Source organism: Scardinius erythrophthalmus (genome assembly GCF_964197995.2).
Source record: "Scardinius erythrophthalmus genome assembly, chromosome: 7".
NCBI classification, from domain to species: domain Eukaryota; kingdom Metazoa; phylum Chordata; class Actinopteri; order Cypriniformes; family Leuciscidae; genus Scardinius; species Scardinius erythrophthalmus.
Genome location: NC_138227.1, coordinates 27,608,669 through 27,629,164, shown reverse-complemented (window position 1 = coordinate 27,629,164; position 20,496 = coordinate 27,608,669). Strand labels below are relative to the sequence as shown.

At 37.4% G+C, this 20,496-nt stretch overlaps 1 protein-coding gene across 2 annotated transcripts; it reads left to right on the top strand.

The window, feature by feature from the left end:
- The first annotated feature begins 13,060 nt into the window (after positions 1-13,060).
- LOC308693108 (C3a anaphylatoxin chemotactic receptor-like) lies at positions 13,061-17,998 on the top strand. 2 transcript variants are annotated; one of them, XM_081369850.1, is made up of 3 exons: positions 13,082-13,161; positions 15,918-16,471; positions 16,634-17,998. In XM_081369850.1, the coding sequence occupies exons 1-3, from the start codon at positions 13,158-13,160 to the stop codon at positions 16,955-16,957; spliced, it is 882 nt and encodes a 293-aa protein (XP_081225976.1). In that variant the 5' UTR covers positions 13,082-13,157; the 3' UTR covers positions 16,958-17,998. The 2 variants fall into 2 exon arrangements, with proteins under 2 accessions (XP_081225975.1, XP_081225976.1); XM_081369849.1 differs by having other exon boundaries at positions 13,061-13,161; positions 15,918-17,998.
- Positions 17,999-20,496: the final 2,498 nt, after the last annotated feature.

Sequence of the window (20,496 nt, the reverse complement as noted above, 5' to 3'; positions counted from 1 at the left end):
TCTGCAGTGGAGGCTTATTCATGGGGCGATAGCTATGGACAGACACGTGGCGCACTTGAATCCAGCAGTGGGTGAACAGTGTAGGTTTTGTGGAATGATAGAAAATTTGGAATATTTGTTTTTAAGATGTAATAGGTTGAAAGGTCTTTTTAATCTTCTTGATAGATGGTTTCAAGCATTTGATGAGAAATTCTTAGAAGAAGAGTTTATTGGGGGTGTGATGTACAGATTCTTAATCAGAAGGAAAGCGTGTTTGTTAAACTACTTGATCGGAACTGCAAAATTAGCAATTTGGAAGACGAGAAAGAATGAAGAACTGAATCTTCTTAGTACTGATTCTGAATTAATGTTCAAGAACCTTGTAGCTGGAAGGTTAAATATAGAGTTTGTATATTATAATCTTATAAAAAAGGAGGGGATTTTTATGATATTTGGTGTCTTAAAAATGTTTTGTGTGTAATTGATGAGGGCCAGTTGGTTCTGAATTTTTAATTTATTTTATTTTAAATTATTATTATCTCTCTCTCTCTCACACACACACACACACACACACACACACACACACACACACACACACGTTCATTCACAAACTTTGAACATAGTGGTTATTATCATCTGGGATATATCACTTGAGTAAAAAGAATTCATTACATTTGGTAATCCGTTTTCAGAAATTGCAAACTAGTTCTATAGAAACTGTCTATAGAATCCACACCGGTCTCGTATCTCTCACGGAGGAGCGGAAGCATAAAAGGAGGAGTGACGACAGTGGAGATCGAGAGTGCGTGTGCGTGTGAGAGAGAGTATGAGTGCAAGAGTGAGTTTTGTGTTTCTACCCCTGCCGTTCCCGCGAGAGGTTGCAACTTGCAATTCTTAATGTATAATTGTGTTCTTATTTTGTTAGAGTAATGCTTACCACATTATCTGCTGTAGGTACATAAACAAATAAATAAATGTCCAGCATTGCACAGTGGTTCTGTATACATTTTGTTGAAATATGTGTTTGTTTATTTTCTTCTGTTTCTATTAGGTACAGTCCGGCTGACATAGCCTTTTTAGGGGAATATGTCACCACCATGAGTCCAGTTGCGAAGTCCTTGAAAATACTACAAGGAGAAGTCAACGTTCAGATGGGCTGGCTGCTCCCGACAATCACCACCCTCACAACCAAGCTTGAAAAGTCCAGACCGTCACTCAGAGTTTGCAAGCCACTTGTTGATGCTCTTCTTGAAGGTTTGAGGAAGCGGTTTGAAAGCATGATGTCGGAGCCAGAGCTAATTGCAGCAGCCATTCTCGTTCCAAGATTCAAAACCTCTTGGACCAGCAATGACACAGTCCTACAGCTTGGTAAGGAATTTTTTTTTTTTTTTTTTTTTTTTTTTTGCCTGTTTTTTCAAAAACCTTTACATCCAACAATGATTCTATGCAGTTGTTTACTTACAGAGTAATCATAACAAAAATATGTGTTTGTTGGTGTGATTCTGTGTTTCTAATCAAGGCCTTAGTTACATCAAGGAACATCTGCCAGAACACGATGAAGGTCTTCGGTCTCCTGATACCACATCAACTTCTTCTGATGAAGACGACTTCTTCTCCAATGTCAAGCAGACGCATTCCCATGAGATAAGTAAGCAACTTGATGGATACCTAGCCGCTACAGCTGAAGGAGTGAATACACTGGCCCCCTATCCAGCTGTGCGTAACCTCTCACTAAAGCTCAACACAGCCCTGCCAGCTTCAGCAGTGTATGAAAGGCTTTTTAGCATAGCAGGTTTGCTTTTTACCCCAAGAAGGGGATCAATTCATTCACAGAATTTTGAGAACCAACTTCTCCTCAAGTTGAACAAGGACTTGACATGACATTTGATTGAATTGAAGTACAATACACACACACACACACACACACACACACACACACACACACACAGAGTTGTCACACATAGATTGTGTTTGTGAGAATGGTGTTATTCAGCTGAAAGTATTTTCTCCTGCCTTTGCCTGTATGTCAATGTGAGAGGAAGGGGCTTAATACTGTCACTCAAATGAGCTGAATTTTATTTTTCCTTCTTTGTACGCTGACCTAAACACGGCTGATTAGCTGATTTTCTTTAACCCTTGTATGTTGTTCGGGTCTGTAGGACCCGGTTTCATTTTTTATCAAAAGAAAAATTATACGATTAATTCTTTTTTCAACCTCAGACTCATTGGCCTTGGCTCATTTTCTGTGAAGAACATATATCAGAACACATCCCCCCCCCCCCCCCCTACACATTTATATTACACACAGGATGTTCGGACCCGGGGCTAATAAAAGTGTGGAAATTTAAAGTTTCTTTTAAATTTCCTTTAAATTTTTTAAAAATTTCAAAGGTACAATTTAAAGTGTACCTTTACTCTGTCCTCCTCCTGTCAGAGCTTGCCGTTATCGTGTGTGTGTGTGTGTGTGTGTGTGTGTGTGTGTGTGTGTGTGTGTGTGTGTGTGTGTTCTTATATAAGGTTTATGAGGACACAAATGTGTATAATGACATGGGTATTACAACGTAAACATGGTTTATGAGGAGATCTGTGTCCTCATAAACCAAACGACTTAAAAAACATACTAAATGGGGTTTTTGGAAATTCAAAAAGGCCAAAAGTTTTCTGTGATTGGTAGGTTTAGGGGTAGGGTTAGTGTAGGGGGATAGATTATACAGTTTGTACATTAGTAAAACCATTACGCCTGTAGATAATCCCCGTAAACCACATATCCAAGTGAGTGTGTGTGTATGGCAAGCCATTTTAACTTTTATTCATTTCCAGGATATGAATTGTTGATATCAAGAATTACATTTTTGATATCAACAATTACATTTTTTGATATCAAAAATGTAATTGTTGATATCAACAATTTAATTATTGATATCAACAATTGAATTCTTGATATCAAAAATGTAATTGTTGATATCAAGAATGTAATCCTTGATATCAACAATTTAATTGTTGATAACAACAATTTAATTTTTGATATCTGTAATTATATTTTCACTAGTGAAATGTCACCATAGGCTACCATTCAAAATCAATATCTAAAATAGCTTTCTTACTAGTAACAATCACATTCATGATATCAGAAATTAACATTGTCACTAGTGAAAATGGAATTATTGATATCAAAAATGAACATTGTTACTAGTAGCAATTCAATTGTTGATATCAAGAATAGACATTTCAACTAGTGACAACTGAATTACAGATATCAAGAATTATAGTTTTTACTAGTTGAAATTCAATTGTTGATATCAAGAATTATCATTTTAACTAGTGAAAATTTAATTGTGGATATCTGTAATTGTATTTTCACTAGTGGAAATGTAATTTCTGATATCAAAAATAGCCATTGTTACAAGTAGAAATCTAATTCCTGATATCAATAACTATCATTTTAACTAGTGAAAATTTAATTGTGGATATCTGTAATTGTATTTTCACTAGTGGAAATGTAATTTCTGATATCAAAAATAGCCATTGTTACAAGTAGAAATCTAATTCCTGATATCAATAACTATCATTTTAACTAGTGAAAATTGAATTGTTGATATCAAGGATTCATATCCTGGAACTGAATAAAAGTTAAAACGGCTTGCTAAATGTGTGTGTGTATGTGTGTGTGTGTGTGTGTGCGTGCGTGAGTGTGAGCATGCATGTGAGAGAGAGATTTTGTGTTGTGTGAGAGAGTGTGAGTGCAAAAGTGAGTTTTGTTTCTACCCTTGCCGTTCCCGCACAAGGTTGCAATTCTTAAATGTGATCTAACAAAGGTAAAGGGAAAATATTAACCATATATGCTGTTTATATTGCTTGTAATTTGGATGAAGTAAACATCTGTTGAGTATTTTAACATAAATTGTTTGTTGAATTAAAAACCCAAAAATGCAGCGGGTCCACCAGACCCACGAACACTGGCTGAATAACAAAAATATGAACACCACACAAGGGTTAATAATTATTATTTTCTCTTCTTTGCTCTATGCTGCGTGTATAACACGGTCAGGTTCAGAGGTGTGTCAGAACATTGCTATATTGCCTTCTTTGCTGGTTTAGGTTTATTGATTTGATTGATGAAAAAACAGAGAAACTCACATGTACACACAATTGTTAGCTGAATTTTCTTTTCTGATATTACACATTAATGTAAGCTGAGCATTTGCTTTGATGTTCTTGAGTATGTGGTGTGTTTAACACAGTCAGTTTCAAATGTGGGTGCAAAAAAATCCATTAAAACTTTAGCAGAGGTTTGTCAAAGCGTTGCCATTGTGCTATTGCCTTGTGGGCAAGTGAGAAATGTTAAATAAAGCAACATGGTAAAAAGATGAAAATGACTTGATTTTACTTTCAATTCCTTTTACATTCTCCAAGGTATTAACATGAACATTTTTCATAACTATATGTAGGACGTTTCTGTACATAAATGTAAGCAGCACTGTGGCAGTAGTAATGCAATATTTAGAAAATGTACTCTTGATACTCAATTACTTTTAAAAACAAGTACTTCAGTACTTTTACTTAGTCAAGTCAAGTCATCTTCATTTATATAGCGCTTTTAGCAATGTAGAATGTTTCAAAGCAGCTTTACAGAGATAAACGTATAATTTATGGTAACAGAGATTGTTTTGGCTTTATAGCGGTTCTTTAGTAAAGTTATTTTCCAGCTAAGGTTAGTTATGATTGATTCGCTTCCGTCGCAACAATCATTTGTTATTAAATTAGGGGCCGCTAAGACGACCCAATTCTCTCTACATAGACTTTAAACGCGAACCTGTGAGAAACGCTGATGGCGTTCACATGCGCACTAAGAATTGGTTCTATAGTTATGTGCGTTTGAATATATGTACGCAGGTTTGTAATTCCCTACAAACCAAGCCTAAACAAAGTACTGGTGTTTCCTTATAATTTTTGATACAGAATTGTATTTTATTTTATCAATTTGGGGTAGATATGCGAATTGAGTTTCCCGACAACGCTTTATCTGTAGAGTGGTAAAGGGATCCTCCATAGGGAGAGACTAGTTGCCACTTCAGCACTGCGTTGTCATCGGGTCCAGGTGAAGGTCCTTCATCAGATCTGGATACGGCCTGGATCCGGCAGGCTGTGGGAAAACCTCGGGATAAACAAAGACACTAAAATTAGCGTAGATGCCATTCTTCTTATGATGTAACGAGTACATCAGGATTTATGGGAAGTGTTCCCGGTTCCAGCTGACCTAATCTATGCAGCCTAATATTGAATCTAAAGTCTATAATGTATTATGTGAAAGCTAGGTCAAAGAGATGTGTTTTTAGTCTAGCTTTGAACTGACAGAGTGTGTCTGCTTCCCGGACAATGGTAGGAAGGCTGTTCCAAAAATTTGGTGCTAAATAGTAGAAGGATCTACCGCCAGCAGTCGATTTTGATATTCTAGGTATTATCAACTGGCCGGAATTTTGAGATCGCAATAGAAGTGAAGGGCTATAATGCGTTAAGAGCTCGCTCAAGTACTGCGGAGCTAAACCATTTAGTGCTTTGTACGTGATCAGCAATATTTTAAAATTGATGCGATGTTTAATAGGGAGCCAGTGCAGTTTTGACAGAACCGGGCTAATATGGTCATACTTCCTGGTTCTGGTAAGAACTGGAGCTGCTGCGTTTTGAACTAGCTGTAGTTTGTTTATTAAGCGTGTAATGAACCCAGTAACCACCCAGTAGAGCATTACAATAATCTAGCTTTGAGGTTATGAACGCATGAACTAATTGTTTCGCATTTGTCAATGAGAGCATATGACGTAATTTAGATATATTTTAAGATGGAAAAATGCAGTTTTACAGATACTAGACACGTGACTTTCAAATGAAAGATTGGTATCAAAGAGCACACCCAGGTTCCTAACCGACGACGCAGCCATCAAGTGTTAGACAGTATTCTAGGTTATTATGTAAGGAAGTTTTTTGTCCAATAATTAGAAACTCTGTTTTTTTCAGAATTTAGAAGTAGGAAATTACGAGTCATCCAATTTTTTATATCCGCTATGCATTCCGTTAATTTTGTGAATTAATAAGTTTCGTTAGGTTTTGAAGAAATATAGAGCTGAATATCGTCGGCATAACAGTGAAAGCTAATTCCATGTTTCCTAATGATATCTCCTAATGGTAGCATGTACAGAGTGAAAAGCAGCGGTCCTAGTACTGAGCCTTGTGGTACGCCATACTAAACTTGTGATCGATGAGACATCTCTTCATTTACTGCTTCAAACTGATAACGGTCAGATAAGTATGATTTAAACCATGCTAGTGCAATTCCACTAATGCCAACATAATTTTCAAGTCTATTTAAAAGAATTTTGTGGTCGATAGTATCAAATGCAGCACTAAGATCGAGTAACACTAATAGAGAGACACAACCACGATCGGATGATAAGAGCAAATCATTTGTGACTCTAACGAGAGCCGTCTCAGTACTATGGTACGGTCTAAATCCTGACTGAAAATCCTCACAGATATCATTTCTTTCAAGAAAGGAACACAGTTGTGAAGATACTGCTTTTTCTGTAATCAGCTAATCTTGTAGGATCAAGTTGCGTTTTTTTAACAAGCGGTTTAATCATAGCCAGCTTAAAGGTTTTTGGTACGTATCCTAGAGACAAAGATGAATTAATGATATTAAGAAGAGGATCTATGACCTCTGGAAGTATTTCTTTCAGTAGCTTAGTCGGTATAGGGTCTAACATACATGTTGTAGATTTAGATGATTTAATGAGTTTAGTAAATTCTTCCTCTCCTATAGCAACGAACGAATCAAATTTTTCCTCCGGGAGACTACAATGTCGCCTGATGCGATACTGTAGTAGACGGTTGCATAGTTATAATTTTCTCCCTGATATTATCAATCTTATAAGTGAAGAAGTTCATAAAGTCATTACTGCTGTGTTGCTTGGAAACTTCGGTGCTTGAAGCTTTCTTTTTCGTTAGTTTAGCCACCGTTTCAAATAAATACCTAGGATTATGTTTATTTTCTTCTAATAAGTTTGAAAAATAAGCAGATCTAGCAGCTTTTAAGGCCTGTCTGTAAGCAATCGAGCTCTCTTTCCATGAAATGCGAAATACCTCTAGTTTTGTTTTCTTCCAGTTGCGCTCCATTTTTCTGGCTGCTCTCTTAAGGGCCTGAGTGTGCTCGTTGTACCACGGTGTTGGATTATTTTCTTTAATCTTCTTTAAGCACAACGGAGCAATTGTGTCTAAAGTGCTGGAAAAGAGAGAGTTAAAAGTTTCTGTTGCAATATCAAGTTCTTCTAAGCTATCTGGGATGCTGAGATGATGAAACTGATCAGGAAGATTATTGATAAAGCAATCTTTAGTGGCAGAAGTGATAGGTCTAACATTTTGAAACACGGAGTCGGCTTTGCAGCCTTGGCTAAATGAAGTTTACACGAGACTAGATAATGATCTGAGATGTCATCGCTCTGCTGCAGAATTTCAACGGCATCAACATCTATTCCATGTGATAATATTAGATCTAGAGTATGATTACGATGATGAGTAGGTCCTGACACGTGTTGTCTAACTCCAATTGAGTTTACAATGTCTTTAAATGCCAATCCCAATGCATCTTTTTCATTATCGATGTGTATATTAAAATCACCAACAATTAGTACTTTATCTGCAGTCAATATTAATTCTGATAGAAAGTCTGCAAATTCTTTGATAAAATCTTTATGGTGCCCTGGTGGCCTGTATACAGTAGCCAGCACAAATCTCAAACGTGATTTATCATTTATACTATATATTTTTACATTAAGTACTAACACTTCAAAAGAATTATATTTAAAACTTGATTTCTTAGTGGTTTTGAAAATATTACTATAGATTACAGCAACTCCTCCCCCTTTGCGTTTCAGACGAGGCTCATGTTTATAACAGTAATTTTGCAGGGTGGACTCATTTAAAGTAATGTAATCATTTGGTTTTAGCCAGGTTTCTGTCAAACACAGCACATCTAGGTTATTATCAGAAATCATATCATTAACAATGAGTGCTTTTGAAGTAAGCGATCGAATATTCCTCAACCCAAGCTTTAGCATTTGCTCATCTGTATTATAGCGTTTTTTTTATTTGTTGAACATCAATTAAATTTTTAACCTTAGATGGGTTTAAACCGTTTTTCGGGGGACAGACACAGTCTCTATATGATGATAGCTAGGTGAAAGAGGCTCTATGTGATGGGATTTATCTGACCTGGGTGATGCGAGGCCGCTAGCAGACGGTCGGTTTAGCCAGTCTGTCTGCTTCCTGACCTGAGCCCCAGATTGTCATGTTTGAGCTCTAAGACTATGAGCCATATACTAGAGAGAAGAGCAGCACCATCCCAGGAGGGATGAATACCATCTCTTTTCAACAGGTCAGGTTTGCCCCAAAAACTTTTCCAATTGTCTATAAATTCTATATTATTAAGCGGACACCACTTAGACAGCCAACCGTTAAGCGAACACAATCTACTAACTATCTCATCACTCCTGCGAACAGGAAGGGGGCCAGAGCAAATTACAGTCCTAGACATCGCACTTGCGAGTTCACACACCTCTTTAATATTCATTTTGGTGATCTCCGACTGGCGGAGTCGAACATCATTAGTGCCGACGTGAATAATGATCTTAGAGAATTTACGATTAGCATTAGCCAGCACTTTTAAATTTGCTTTGATGTCAGGCGCTCTGGCTCCCGGCAAACATGTGACTATGGTGGTTGGTGTCTCTATTTTCACGTTCCGTGTAATAGAATCACCAATAACTAGGGCACAATCATTCTCAGTGGGTGTTTCACTGAGCGGGGCAAATCGATTTGTTATGGTAATCGGAACAGAAGAGTGGTTTTTTGATCCGCGACTAGAGCGATCCCTCACTGTCACCCATTTTCCCGGCAGCGCAGGCACTAATTCAGCTGGAACCGCATCATGTAAAGAGTTCACTATGCTAGGCGCATCCAAAATAGTATCTGAAGCTCTAGCACTCTTACTATCCTCAATTAAAGTTTGGATGCGTGTTTCTAGTTCTGAAATCTTCTCTGTCAGCCTAACTGTCTCCTTGCATTTATCACATATAAATCCTATATTGCCAACAGAGAAGTCTATGCTAAACATGTGACATGAAGTGCAGGTGACAATAACAGGACAAGACATTACTCACCGTGTTTGTTGAGTGATTCTTACTCACCTGAGCTTTTATGAACTCAAAGGAGCGAACACGCAAGAGAAAAATAAATAAATAAAAATAGCTGAGCGCATGGGTGGCGCGTTAGCAGGCTAGCGAATTACTAGCGTGTTGTGCTAGTAGTAACGGAAGCTAGCGATGTCAGGTTAATCTGAGATGTTGGGTAAGCTGTATTTAGTAGTAGTATAAACAGCTAGAAATTGTAGTAAATGATGGTTCAAAACAAGGAAATACGAGGCTAAGACGGAGCTTACAGCACCGAAGCAAACACACTCACAGCAGGCAGCGAGGCAGACAGGAGCAATCGATCAGACAGCAGACATCTTAAGCAGACATCTGACTGTAGTACTTTTACTTGTACTTGAGTAAAATTTAGCAAGGGGTATCTGTACTTTTACTCAAGTAATGAAGCTGTGTACTCTGTCCGCCTCTGGTTTTGGGCCAGCAGTGTCAATTGAAAAAACATTGGGCCGCCGATCTAGGCCTACCACTTTTATGGGCCGGCTCATGGGCCGGAGAAAAAAAAAAAAAAGTTTCGGCGGTCGGCCCAAAAAGCACGTCGGCCCAGTGCCCGGTATGCCATATGGCCAGTCCGCCCATGAGTCAGGGTATGTCACGGTTCATGGGTTCACTGTCTCGTCCTCGCCGTGTGCGAGTGTTGTGTGTGTTGTGGCCGTGACTTACCGCGGCTGATCAGCGCCAGCTGTTCCTCATTTAGGGACCGTTCGGTATTTATGGAAGGGGCCACCGGAGGAAAATAGGGGAGGGTCATGTCTTTTTATTCTTTGTTGAGGGGAGGGTCATCCAACTTTTTTTAGTCTAGGGGGAGGGTCACCCAACTTTTGTGAAAACAGCAACATTTCAAAGTGGCTTGTTTGGTGCATATTTTTTTACATGTAGCTCCATGTAGCTCTCGCGATCTCGGCCCCCCATCGCTATCAGATGCGTCTGACCCAACAAAAATCCAGTTTGGCGCTGTTTGACAGTGCGTGCGCACTTTACGCGCTCAGAAAAAGTGCATCATGTCAGAACAGAACCCCAATGAAATGTTTAACCGGCAAAGCTTTAAAGCACAAGCAAATAATTAACTTTTATGATTGCGAATAAGTGCAGTGTCATGTGAGTGTAACTCTACCGCTGCATTAACATGTGATGTGAATGTACGTCGAGTTTTACAGTATTGGGACTGAGGTGCCAGAACTGCAGCTGATAGAATGTGCGCTGTTGCACGATACTATCATATTTTAGTTTCCATTCTTATTTTGTTTTCATAATAATGTTAGTGAGTAAATCTACTGAAATTACCACCATAACAGTGGAGTGTGACGTGTAAGATGTAGGGCTACCACATCTTTAAATTACTATTAGTATTATTTGAAGTTAACATAAAAAATACGTAGACCTACACCAAAAAAAGTTGAGGATAAATTCCAGCGTTATGGACAAGACATTTGCAGTCAAAACTTGAAATATAAATTATAATACTCCCTTAATAAAGGAGTCAAGACATTAGAAAAATATCAGTCTAAACATGCGTTTTATATTTAATATGAGGGAAATACTAAGAATCTTTAACTTTTAGGTGGCAAAATATTTTTTAGTAATTCTATGAATTACACTGCTTAAACCAAAAGTAGGCTAATATAGCCTACCCACCGGATGAAGAAGGGTCGGCCTCCACAGAACATAAAATATCCTTTTTATTTTATTTTTCGTGTTCGCATTTATGAGGGAAAAAAACAATGTTATGGACGTGACAGTTCTCCATTACGGACATGACCGTTCTGAGAGCGACTTTAAAACTTTCACAGAGACCTCAAACAGAAAGCACAAAGCCTTTCTTTAAAGTGAATTTCGTTTTTTTATTAATTGTATCTTAATTTTAATCAATGTTTCATCAACAAATTGCCTGGATTCAATAAATAAGAAAATAGATAATCATGACACGGAGGCGCCGGCGAGTGAACTAGACTTGTCTCATAAATGAACCGAAACTCAGCGTAAGGTAGCCTACTTGCCTCACAGACCTGATAAATATATAGAAAGCTTGAAATGTCTACTTTTAAACAGAACAATTGAAAACAAGAGAAAACAGACTGATCTCTGCTTATGTAATCCGTATGTAGGTAATGTGCATTTCTCTCTGGTGCGTTCGCTACTGTGAAGATCACGAGTCAGCATCGACAGCGGTCGACACAGAAAACACTTGTTTAATTAAAATGTCTCCTTGCTATATTTGACATATTCATAATAATTACTTTTGCCGGTTCTTTGTGACAGCTTAGATGCTTTATTGGCAGCGCCACCCACATGTTGCGCGTCACACCGCATCAGCACCGAAAACAAGATTTTTTTTCAAATCTAAAATCAAAAATCGTGATACGAACCGAATAGGTTTGGTCTATCGTTACAGCCCTAGTAAGATGATAAAGCAGGAGTTTATGGTTATAAAAAAAACCAATGGCTATCTGAACATCTTTGTTAAACGCAAACCAGAAATAAATTATCGGGGAGGGTCATGGCTTTTTTCACAATCATTTTGGAGGGTCATAGAAAAATTGATTGCTGGCGAAGAGAGGGTCATGTATTTTTTGACAACAGATCTCAAAACTCCTCCGGTGGCCCCTTAAATAAAAAACGAACAGTCCCTTAGCGTCCTATTTATTGTCTGTGATTTTCGTCCTGTCTTTGTCAGATCGCTGAGGCTTTCACTGGATCTTGAGCACTCTTTGTCTGCTGTTTTTGCCGGTTCCCGTTCGAGTGGTTCTCGTTTCCCGGATCTCCCGCGAGCTGACTGGATCTGCCTGGACTCCCTCTGCCCATTGCGTCCCTGCGTTGCCAGTGTCTCATCTGCTTTAATCTTTCACCTCTGACCAGCATTACAACTCTCCCTGTTTATAATAAACCCAAGTGCATGATTACTTCTTTTCTGAGTGAAATTATGTGATCTTAACAGTATTTGCATTATATTTTTGCTTCATGCCTTAACCCTTTATTCTTGCTGCATCAATGAACTTTGTCATGACAATTAGTGTCTGGTTTTCTGAAAGCTTCTGCAGATTCTCATGTACATAGGTCTTAACATACACATTTTTTGCTTGTATCATAATATAAAAAGGTCCTTCTACAATGCTATCACTGACTTAAGAAGACTATTTACAGTGCATGAGCCATATCGACCTATTTTATGGTGCTTTTTGTCCATTTCAAAAATAAATTATAAACTAGTCTGAATGGCTTAAAAGATCTGGCCTTTTAATAAGTTCACAATTATTAGTTTAGCAGAAGCTTTTAGTCAAAGAATCGGCTTACAAATGAGCAGTGGCCTACAACAAGCTATTCTTCCTATAGCATGAGAAGAACTGTAATGCCAAGTTCAAAAATTGTTTAAAGTTAAAGATACATCATGCAGAAATATTTTTATTTGTTTGTTTAAATAAGCAAAGAAGGGTTTATTTATAAAGGAAGAATATAAATTGAAGATTATAGCCTCTAGATGGCATCCTCTGTACTGCTTTTAAACACTCAAGAAGAAAGATTATCAACAGAATGTGGCACGTCAAATTTGTATTTATTTTTACATAATATTATATAATCATAATCAAAACACCAATATCAAAGTGCAGAACTATAATTATCTGCTCTGCCCTTAATTCTTAGTTGCTCTTGTCATAAACATTTGTATTTTTTAAATTATTTTCTGGATTATGTTAATAAAGTATATGATTCGATTTTAGGTTGCCATGGAAGACTGTAACTTTAACCTTTGAAACTTGATGTTCAAAATAGTTTTCTACAGAAGCAGAAGTTCCCTTGTTGCATCATCACTCCACCCCACTTTTTCTTTCATACAAGAGGGGAAACAACCACCAATTGTTCATGTGAAGACGTTGTTGTGAGCTTTAATAACACACCTGCAGAAAGAACAGAAGGAAAGGACTGAAAATGGGTAAGAATCTACATCTACGCAATATTACTGTGGCTATAACTATGTTTATACTAATATTATATAGCAAGCTAATTTCTGTTTTATTGAGACAGATGCCCTGTGAAAAGAAGTGGGTGATGTGGGCAGTTTATGTTTTCTGCAATGCCTTTTCAAAATGACATGCATTTTTTTATTCCTCCACCCCTTGGTTTAGTTCATTATCTTGACTTCTTTGAATTGCTGATTTGATCAAGATTAAGCAGCATGGCGTTGAGTTAAAAGCTTTAGACTCTAATCCAACAGAAGTCAAAAAGAGAACTCATCATCCATCCCTGCTGTTGTTTATCAGTGTAAACCACTATTTTAAGATAAAATATATATTGAATCTCTGGCTAGTTTTTGAGACTTCAGTCACGTGTGCAATACATGCCGTGTACGTCAATATTGGTTAAAAAGCTGTGGTCAGAAAGGATGTGTGTTTTTGCAACTGTATTTACTGCTTAATACAGATACAAAATGTATAATACAAATACAACATGTATTTGCTTTAATGCAAAACTGGCTGAAAGCATTAATGAGGCCAGAATAGCAGGAAAATTACATTTTGTCTTTTCAATGTTCAATTTTGTGGTCTTATGTTGCATGTGAATTGTGCAACAAATTTTGCTGACAAAGTCTTTTAACCTACCAGCCACAATTTAAGCTGTAGACAGCAAAAATACTTTGTTGGGTTATAAGGGTTTATTCTTTTAAAAGTGTAAAACAGGGTTGCCAACTTTGGGACTTTGGCTGGAGTGAGACTCTAAAACATCAGTGCGCATAACCCTAAACCTAATTTTAAAAACATCAGTCCTTGTTTACTTATATAGCCTAAACCCTGATTTATGAAAAATCAAACCAATAAAAAATGTCAAAACAAAAGGGACACATGTAATAGTTACTGCACCTCCCCAGAAAACCACAACACAAGTTTCCAACTTTTACACATTAGGCCTGTTGTAGCCTATGCCACAGTGGCAGAGTTCGCCTGCTTTACTACCTCTGCAGGAGGCTCGTATCTGAAGCAGGGTTCAATCCGTTCATGAACGTTCATTGCGTCTGTCATGTGACAAATGAACGAAAGACTCGGAAAGTAATAATTTATATTCCCTGTAAATTATTTTTGACTGCATTATAATGATTTATTAATTCAGAATATGATAAAGACTGCGTAGGTGGATGTGTCCGGGGAATTTGGCTGTTAAAAGTATAACATTTAAAGACCCTTAAATGAACGAAATGACTCAAAAAAAGATTCGTTAATTTTAATGAACGAGATCGAACAAACGAGTGAGTAAAATGATCCGAACTTCCCGTCACTCACAGGGTGCCATCAAGTGACAGTCTGTTCCTGGTGTCAGTCTTGTTTAGGCCAATGAATGAAAAGGTTCGCTCAGCATCCGCATTTGACTGTGGCAGGCTCAACACAATCTGGGCAACCTTTGATAATTTGTTTGATCATCACACAAAATGGGGGAAAAAGTGTTTGCACTTAAAAAAAAAATGCTTTTCACAATTTTAATCACATTTCCTGCATTTACATACCTTCAGGGACTATGGTGATACAAAATCCAGGAAATAATTAAGTTGATTATAATGATAAATTCTGCCAAAAAGAATATAGTAGGCTACTAATCTATAAGAAAAATATGTCTTACTTTCTTTATTGTTTAATATTTGTAAAAATTGCCAAGACTTGAGAGAACCATTTTATAAAGTCAAACATGTTCACCACTAATGTTTTGTGTGCAAATAAAATGTAAATAATGTGAGACTCAATTTCCATTGCAATATAGAAACAACATAAAGACAGTATATTTTAAACAATTGTTTAATGCCATTTTTTTTAAGAATGAAGTATCACTGTAGCTACTGATGTCTCCATGAAAATGATTTTTTACTTTTGAAAATTATAACAACTTTTAATATAAGTGAACTTAAAACTTTCCTCACATAAACCCAAAAATAAATGTAATATTTACATGTGCCCTTCCTGTCTAACAGGTATGAAATATACAGAAATTGAATTAGGTTATCAAACAGTCCGCACTGCATACATTATGAATTAAATTAGATTAATCCTTATTAAAGCTGCAAGCATTCTTTAGTCAAGAGCAGTAAGTGATTTTCTCTCTTCCCTTTGTTCTTTGGTTAACTTCACTGACTACAGAATTAGTGGCCATTTCTTGCGTGTGCGTGAGAGCATGAGATTGATGCTGAAAGCGTGAGTGTCACGACAGATGCGTGAGAGTTGGCAACCCTGCAAAAAGGAATTTAATTTTTTTTAATTTATTTTTTTTAAATGCTCAGTAAAAGACACACACATCATGCATTTTATAGAGAATATAGGACACAATGCCCCCTGGTGGCATCATGGTAAGACTGAGCAACTCCTTTTATCATAATCTCTTAATTTGCAAACATTTATTCCCATTATTCTGACAAATAAAATGAGATTATTCATTAAAAATAATTTAGCCTAATCTTGAGCATGATTATACTTAAAATCAGAGCTGTAATAACTATCCCAAAATTATTTTACAGACATTCATTACCTTTATACACAACTGAAAATCATTAATTTCCAACTCCAGTGAGCTGTTAACCGCTGCAACCGGATTGCTGAATCAGTTGGATTTCTGAATGAATCCTTCTAATTCAGTTTTCAACCAATTCAAAATCAAAAGAAATGTTATGACTTTCTTTTACAGTTTGCTTTCTCTTTTTTTTTTGCGCAGCGAATGCAACCTTTTTGTGTGCAGTGAATGAGACCAATGCAACTCAGATGGAAGCCTTTTCAAGCATTGAAATCTTCAATATATGCATATATTTTGTCGTCTTTGCTCTGGGTATCGTTGGAAACGGGCTCGTCATATTTGTGACTGGCTACAAAATGAAGACGACTGTCAACTCCATATGGTTTCTCAACTTGGCGATTGCAGACTTCATCTTCATCTTAATCATCATCTTCTACATTGTTAATGCCTTTAACAAGATGGCTTGGCACTTCGGTGACTTCTTGTGCAAGTTTGTCAGCTTAGTGACGGTACTCAACATGTTTGCCAGCATTTTTTTGCTGACCGCTATCAGCCTGGACCGATGCCTGTCCACCTGGGTGATTGTTTGGGCTCAAAACAAACGAACTCTTGTCAATGCCAGGATCATCTGTGCATTCGTGTGGGTTTTATCCATCCTCTGCAGCATCCCCTTTGTCATCAACCGCTTTGTAGAAAATAACCGGTGCATTTATTATCCAGGACCCTTCAAGTCTTTGGTCATATACAGGTTTATGGTGGGTTTTCTCATCCCTTTCCTGATCATTGCATCTTCATACATTGCTATCGGAGTGCGTGCCAAACGTCTCAAAAGGGGGAAGAATCTTAAGCCTTTTCAGGTCATCATATCTGTGATCATGGCCTTTTTCATATGCTGGTTTCCTTTTCATGTTCAACAGCTGTCCACCATAATTGCAAAGGAGAATAAGTGGAGTGACTTTGGAAAAGTACTTAGACACATAGGACCTTTCGTAAACTGCCTGGTTCATCTCAACAGCTGTCTGAACCCTATTCTCTATGTGTTCATGTGTGAGGAGTTTAAGACGAAGCTTAAACAGTCTCTACTGCTGGTGCTGGAGACGGCATTTTCTGAAGAACATCTGCCTTCCCGATCATCTCGCCTCTCCACTTGTTCAGGCCTTTCAGAATCACAGGGTCTCAAGATGAACGACGCAACCTTCTCGTCAACTGGCACAAGCCAAGACAACAAAACATGCGTTTAGAAAATCAGTCCCAGAGATATTCATTCCTTGTATTAGTCTGAAGTGATCCGATAAAGCATATTAAGAAGCTTTCCATTTTGCCGCGTTGAACCCCTCATCCCATGTCAGATAAGCAGTGATTCAAAGACTTGTTTGTTCTAAAGTCAATCCAAAGGTGTAATTCATGCACCATTAAAATTACATTTCAGGCAGGTTTCTCCGACACGCCCCTTGTTTTCCATTGGTTGGACTAACAGATAGCTCTACCCCAAACTCATGCCATTGGTTGTGTCAGTGTTGTTGCATCTAAACTTGTTTGGATGATAAAAATGTTTTGTATTGTGTATGCTTTTATGGGAAATCTACAGATGTTTTGTTATATACTAATGGCTTTGTGAAAATATTTCATACATTTGTAATGTATTTCTTTTCCATTGACTTGTTTTACATAATCTTTAAGCCACGTTGTAATAGGCTACTGTTAATTTAATACACTATTATATGTTTATATAGTACTATGCTTATTTAATCACCAAAACTTCATCTTTCTCTTTTTTGTATATAAATACAAAGAACATTTTTATGCTGTCTGACCTTTATTATTAGGCATAAACAAAGTCAGTGTTAAACTTTACCATGCTTTTACTTTGACAAATAATAAGTATTGGGTGTAATTAATTGCAAGTAACACAAGTCAAAAAGTAATCAGAAAAGTAATCAAGTAACTAGTAAAGTATTCATTACTTTTAAATTTACAGCAGGTGATGTTCAAATAAGTAATGCAAGTTTCTTTTCACATGTTTTGACTGACAGCCCTCCTGTCCCCATGTTGTGTGTGCTGTGTGTGAACATGATGTTATTGTAGTTCTAGACTAAATGTGAACATGCATTTACTCATCTCACTTGCACAAAAACACATTCAGTATTCATCCAAATAAATAATAACACTGAAATGCAAATGAAAAAATGTGTCAAATAACACAAATATACTTTATGTATTTAATCTCACTTTTATAACCAATGTCTTTGCTGTTGACCTTCAATGATCCAATTAAACCATACAAATAAGATTTTCTTTCTTTCTTTCTTTCTTTCTTTCTTTCTTAATCCGAGAATGGCAGCACAGATGAAAGGTTTGTTTGAGCTGTGCCCTCTACTGCATGATTTTGCATTTCCTTTTGCATTTGCACTTAATAAAGACAAGCAAGCAAGCCCAGCCCAGGTGAGAAAAGGTAATGCAAAAGTAGCACATTACTTTTCATTAAAGTAACTAAGGAATGCAATGATTTACTTTTTAATAGAGTTACACAATATTGCAATGCACTAATGACTATATTATATGGGCTAATTATTGTAATTAATAATAAGAATAAATAAAATACAGAATCATAAATCCATCCATCTATCTATCCTTCACCATGTAGGATTATCCTTGAACAGTCCATTTCATATTAACCCAACACCACATTCCACAGTTCGGAACGATTCCCTAGTGAACCATTAGTAAGTCATAAAACACAGTCATGGTGGCGAGATGGCTAAAGGAGATGTCACCCCCCTTCCCCTTTTTGTGTGTGTCTAATCTCAAACCAGCGATGCCAGGACAGCAGGAAAAGATTCCTCTTTGTTCCACAAACTTAAGACCAAATGGCCAAGAACCCTGTGGTGACCCCAATGCATAAATCCACAGCCTTATCAGGAAACGAAGGATGCTAAAGCATTCTTATGGCCCAGAATCACCAGAAACCCTCAACCAGGGGACACCCCCCTTTCTGCAGTTGTAAATTCCAGAGACTTTTTGTCTCCAAAACCAATAGACTGAAATTAACCCACTCGTTGTTTAATACAAACAACGGTCTCAAAATTGCTTCCAATAAGCTGAACTGATCACCAGTATTTACCTCACATATATCTTAAGTATCATGTATATTTTATGTAACCTGTGGAGTTATTTCTGTGTGTTTAACTTTCATTACAGCCTATTTGTAAGGTTTTCTACCTCAGCTATAGGAACTAATCACCAGAAGTTGCCTCATACATGTGTATTCTCTGTAGTCTGTATGCTTTATATTACTCAAGTTAATTTTGTTAGTTAAACACTTATCACAGCTAAATCCTTATTTACTCCCACCTCAACTATGGGAAGTATATGTATTTTGGTACCTACTTGATGGGTAAATGATTTCTAGAATTTTGATATAAAGTAGATGTGTGTAGGATGCACCATATTTAAACTATTAAGTTTACTTATTAAAGCGTTTAACTAAACTCTCAGGAGTTTGGGCACACGTGATCATGTGGACTTTACGCTAATTACATGCAAGAACCGGAGAACGGGGCGTAGGTCCCGCCCAAGACAATATCTGATTGGCTGTCGCACTAGGAAGGACGGGTCAGATGGACACGCTTATAACCCAATGACAAGCAGCTATGAGTTGCTTTTTGCCTTGCTTTTTGCCTGCCTTGTGCCTCGCTTTTGCAGTGACTTTTGCTCTCGCTGACCTTTCCATCGTCCAGCGTGTATGCTTACATACTCTTCAAACCACCAAGAGCTCACGCAAAACTCATCAACTCTTCCGTAAGATCCTTCGTTGAACTTCGTCAAAGAAACCCCTCTCAGAGTCGCTCCAGACTCAGAGGAAACTCCGTTGCATAGCAACCCGCAATCCAGGAAATCCCGCGAACGAAGCGCCACCCGGCAAAGCCAACCAACCACTCACCATCGAGTGCTGTCCCTCAGAACGCACATCGACCGACTGCCAGCCAATCAGCGCCGAAGAGATTCCCTCTCCAGCAACTTCGTCACAGGGAACGCACGCGCTCAGGAGCATCTAAACGCAAGTACACAATTCTCCTAATTCTGGCTGAAGTGAACTGGTGCAAATCTTATTAAGAAAACGAACTAAGATTAAAGTGCTAGTAGTTTGATTCTCTCAGGTTGCGGTCAAGAAATAGTGTCTAACGCTAGACATTTGGGACTCCATTCACACTCCGTTAATAACATCACTCTCTGTCACTGTTTGAATGAATGTTTGTGTGTTTTCGTGTTAGTTTAGTTTGTGTGTATTAGAGTAGTTCAATAAAGTCTTGGTTGATTTTACATACAAGCGTCTTGTGCTGTGTGCTTACAAGTTACTGCCTTAAACTAAAAAGATTTTGCTACCTTGCTCATATTAATCAGTTATCATAACTTTATGGTATTATTACCGTAGGCCACGGGATAATATTCTGTCCAGAATTGATAAAATACCCTAATCTCAACTTATCGGTGGACGAATAGTTGATAAAGTGTTAAATATTAATTCTGAATAATTTGCATAATAATTCGGTTCTTCCCTGTAATTCAATCCCCTTTGAGTTATATTGATCTTAATTCCCTTATTAATCTTACATATTTATGGTGGAGAATGCGGGCAGTTTAAACTAAATTGTAAGCACAAAACAAGTCATTTGTGATTGTATCTAATTTATTGGTCCGGAAAGATAGATTAGAGACACAGGAAAACGAGTTTTTATTGTTGATGTGTAACGTTAAGAGCGCATAACAGGGCGTTGTGTGA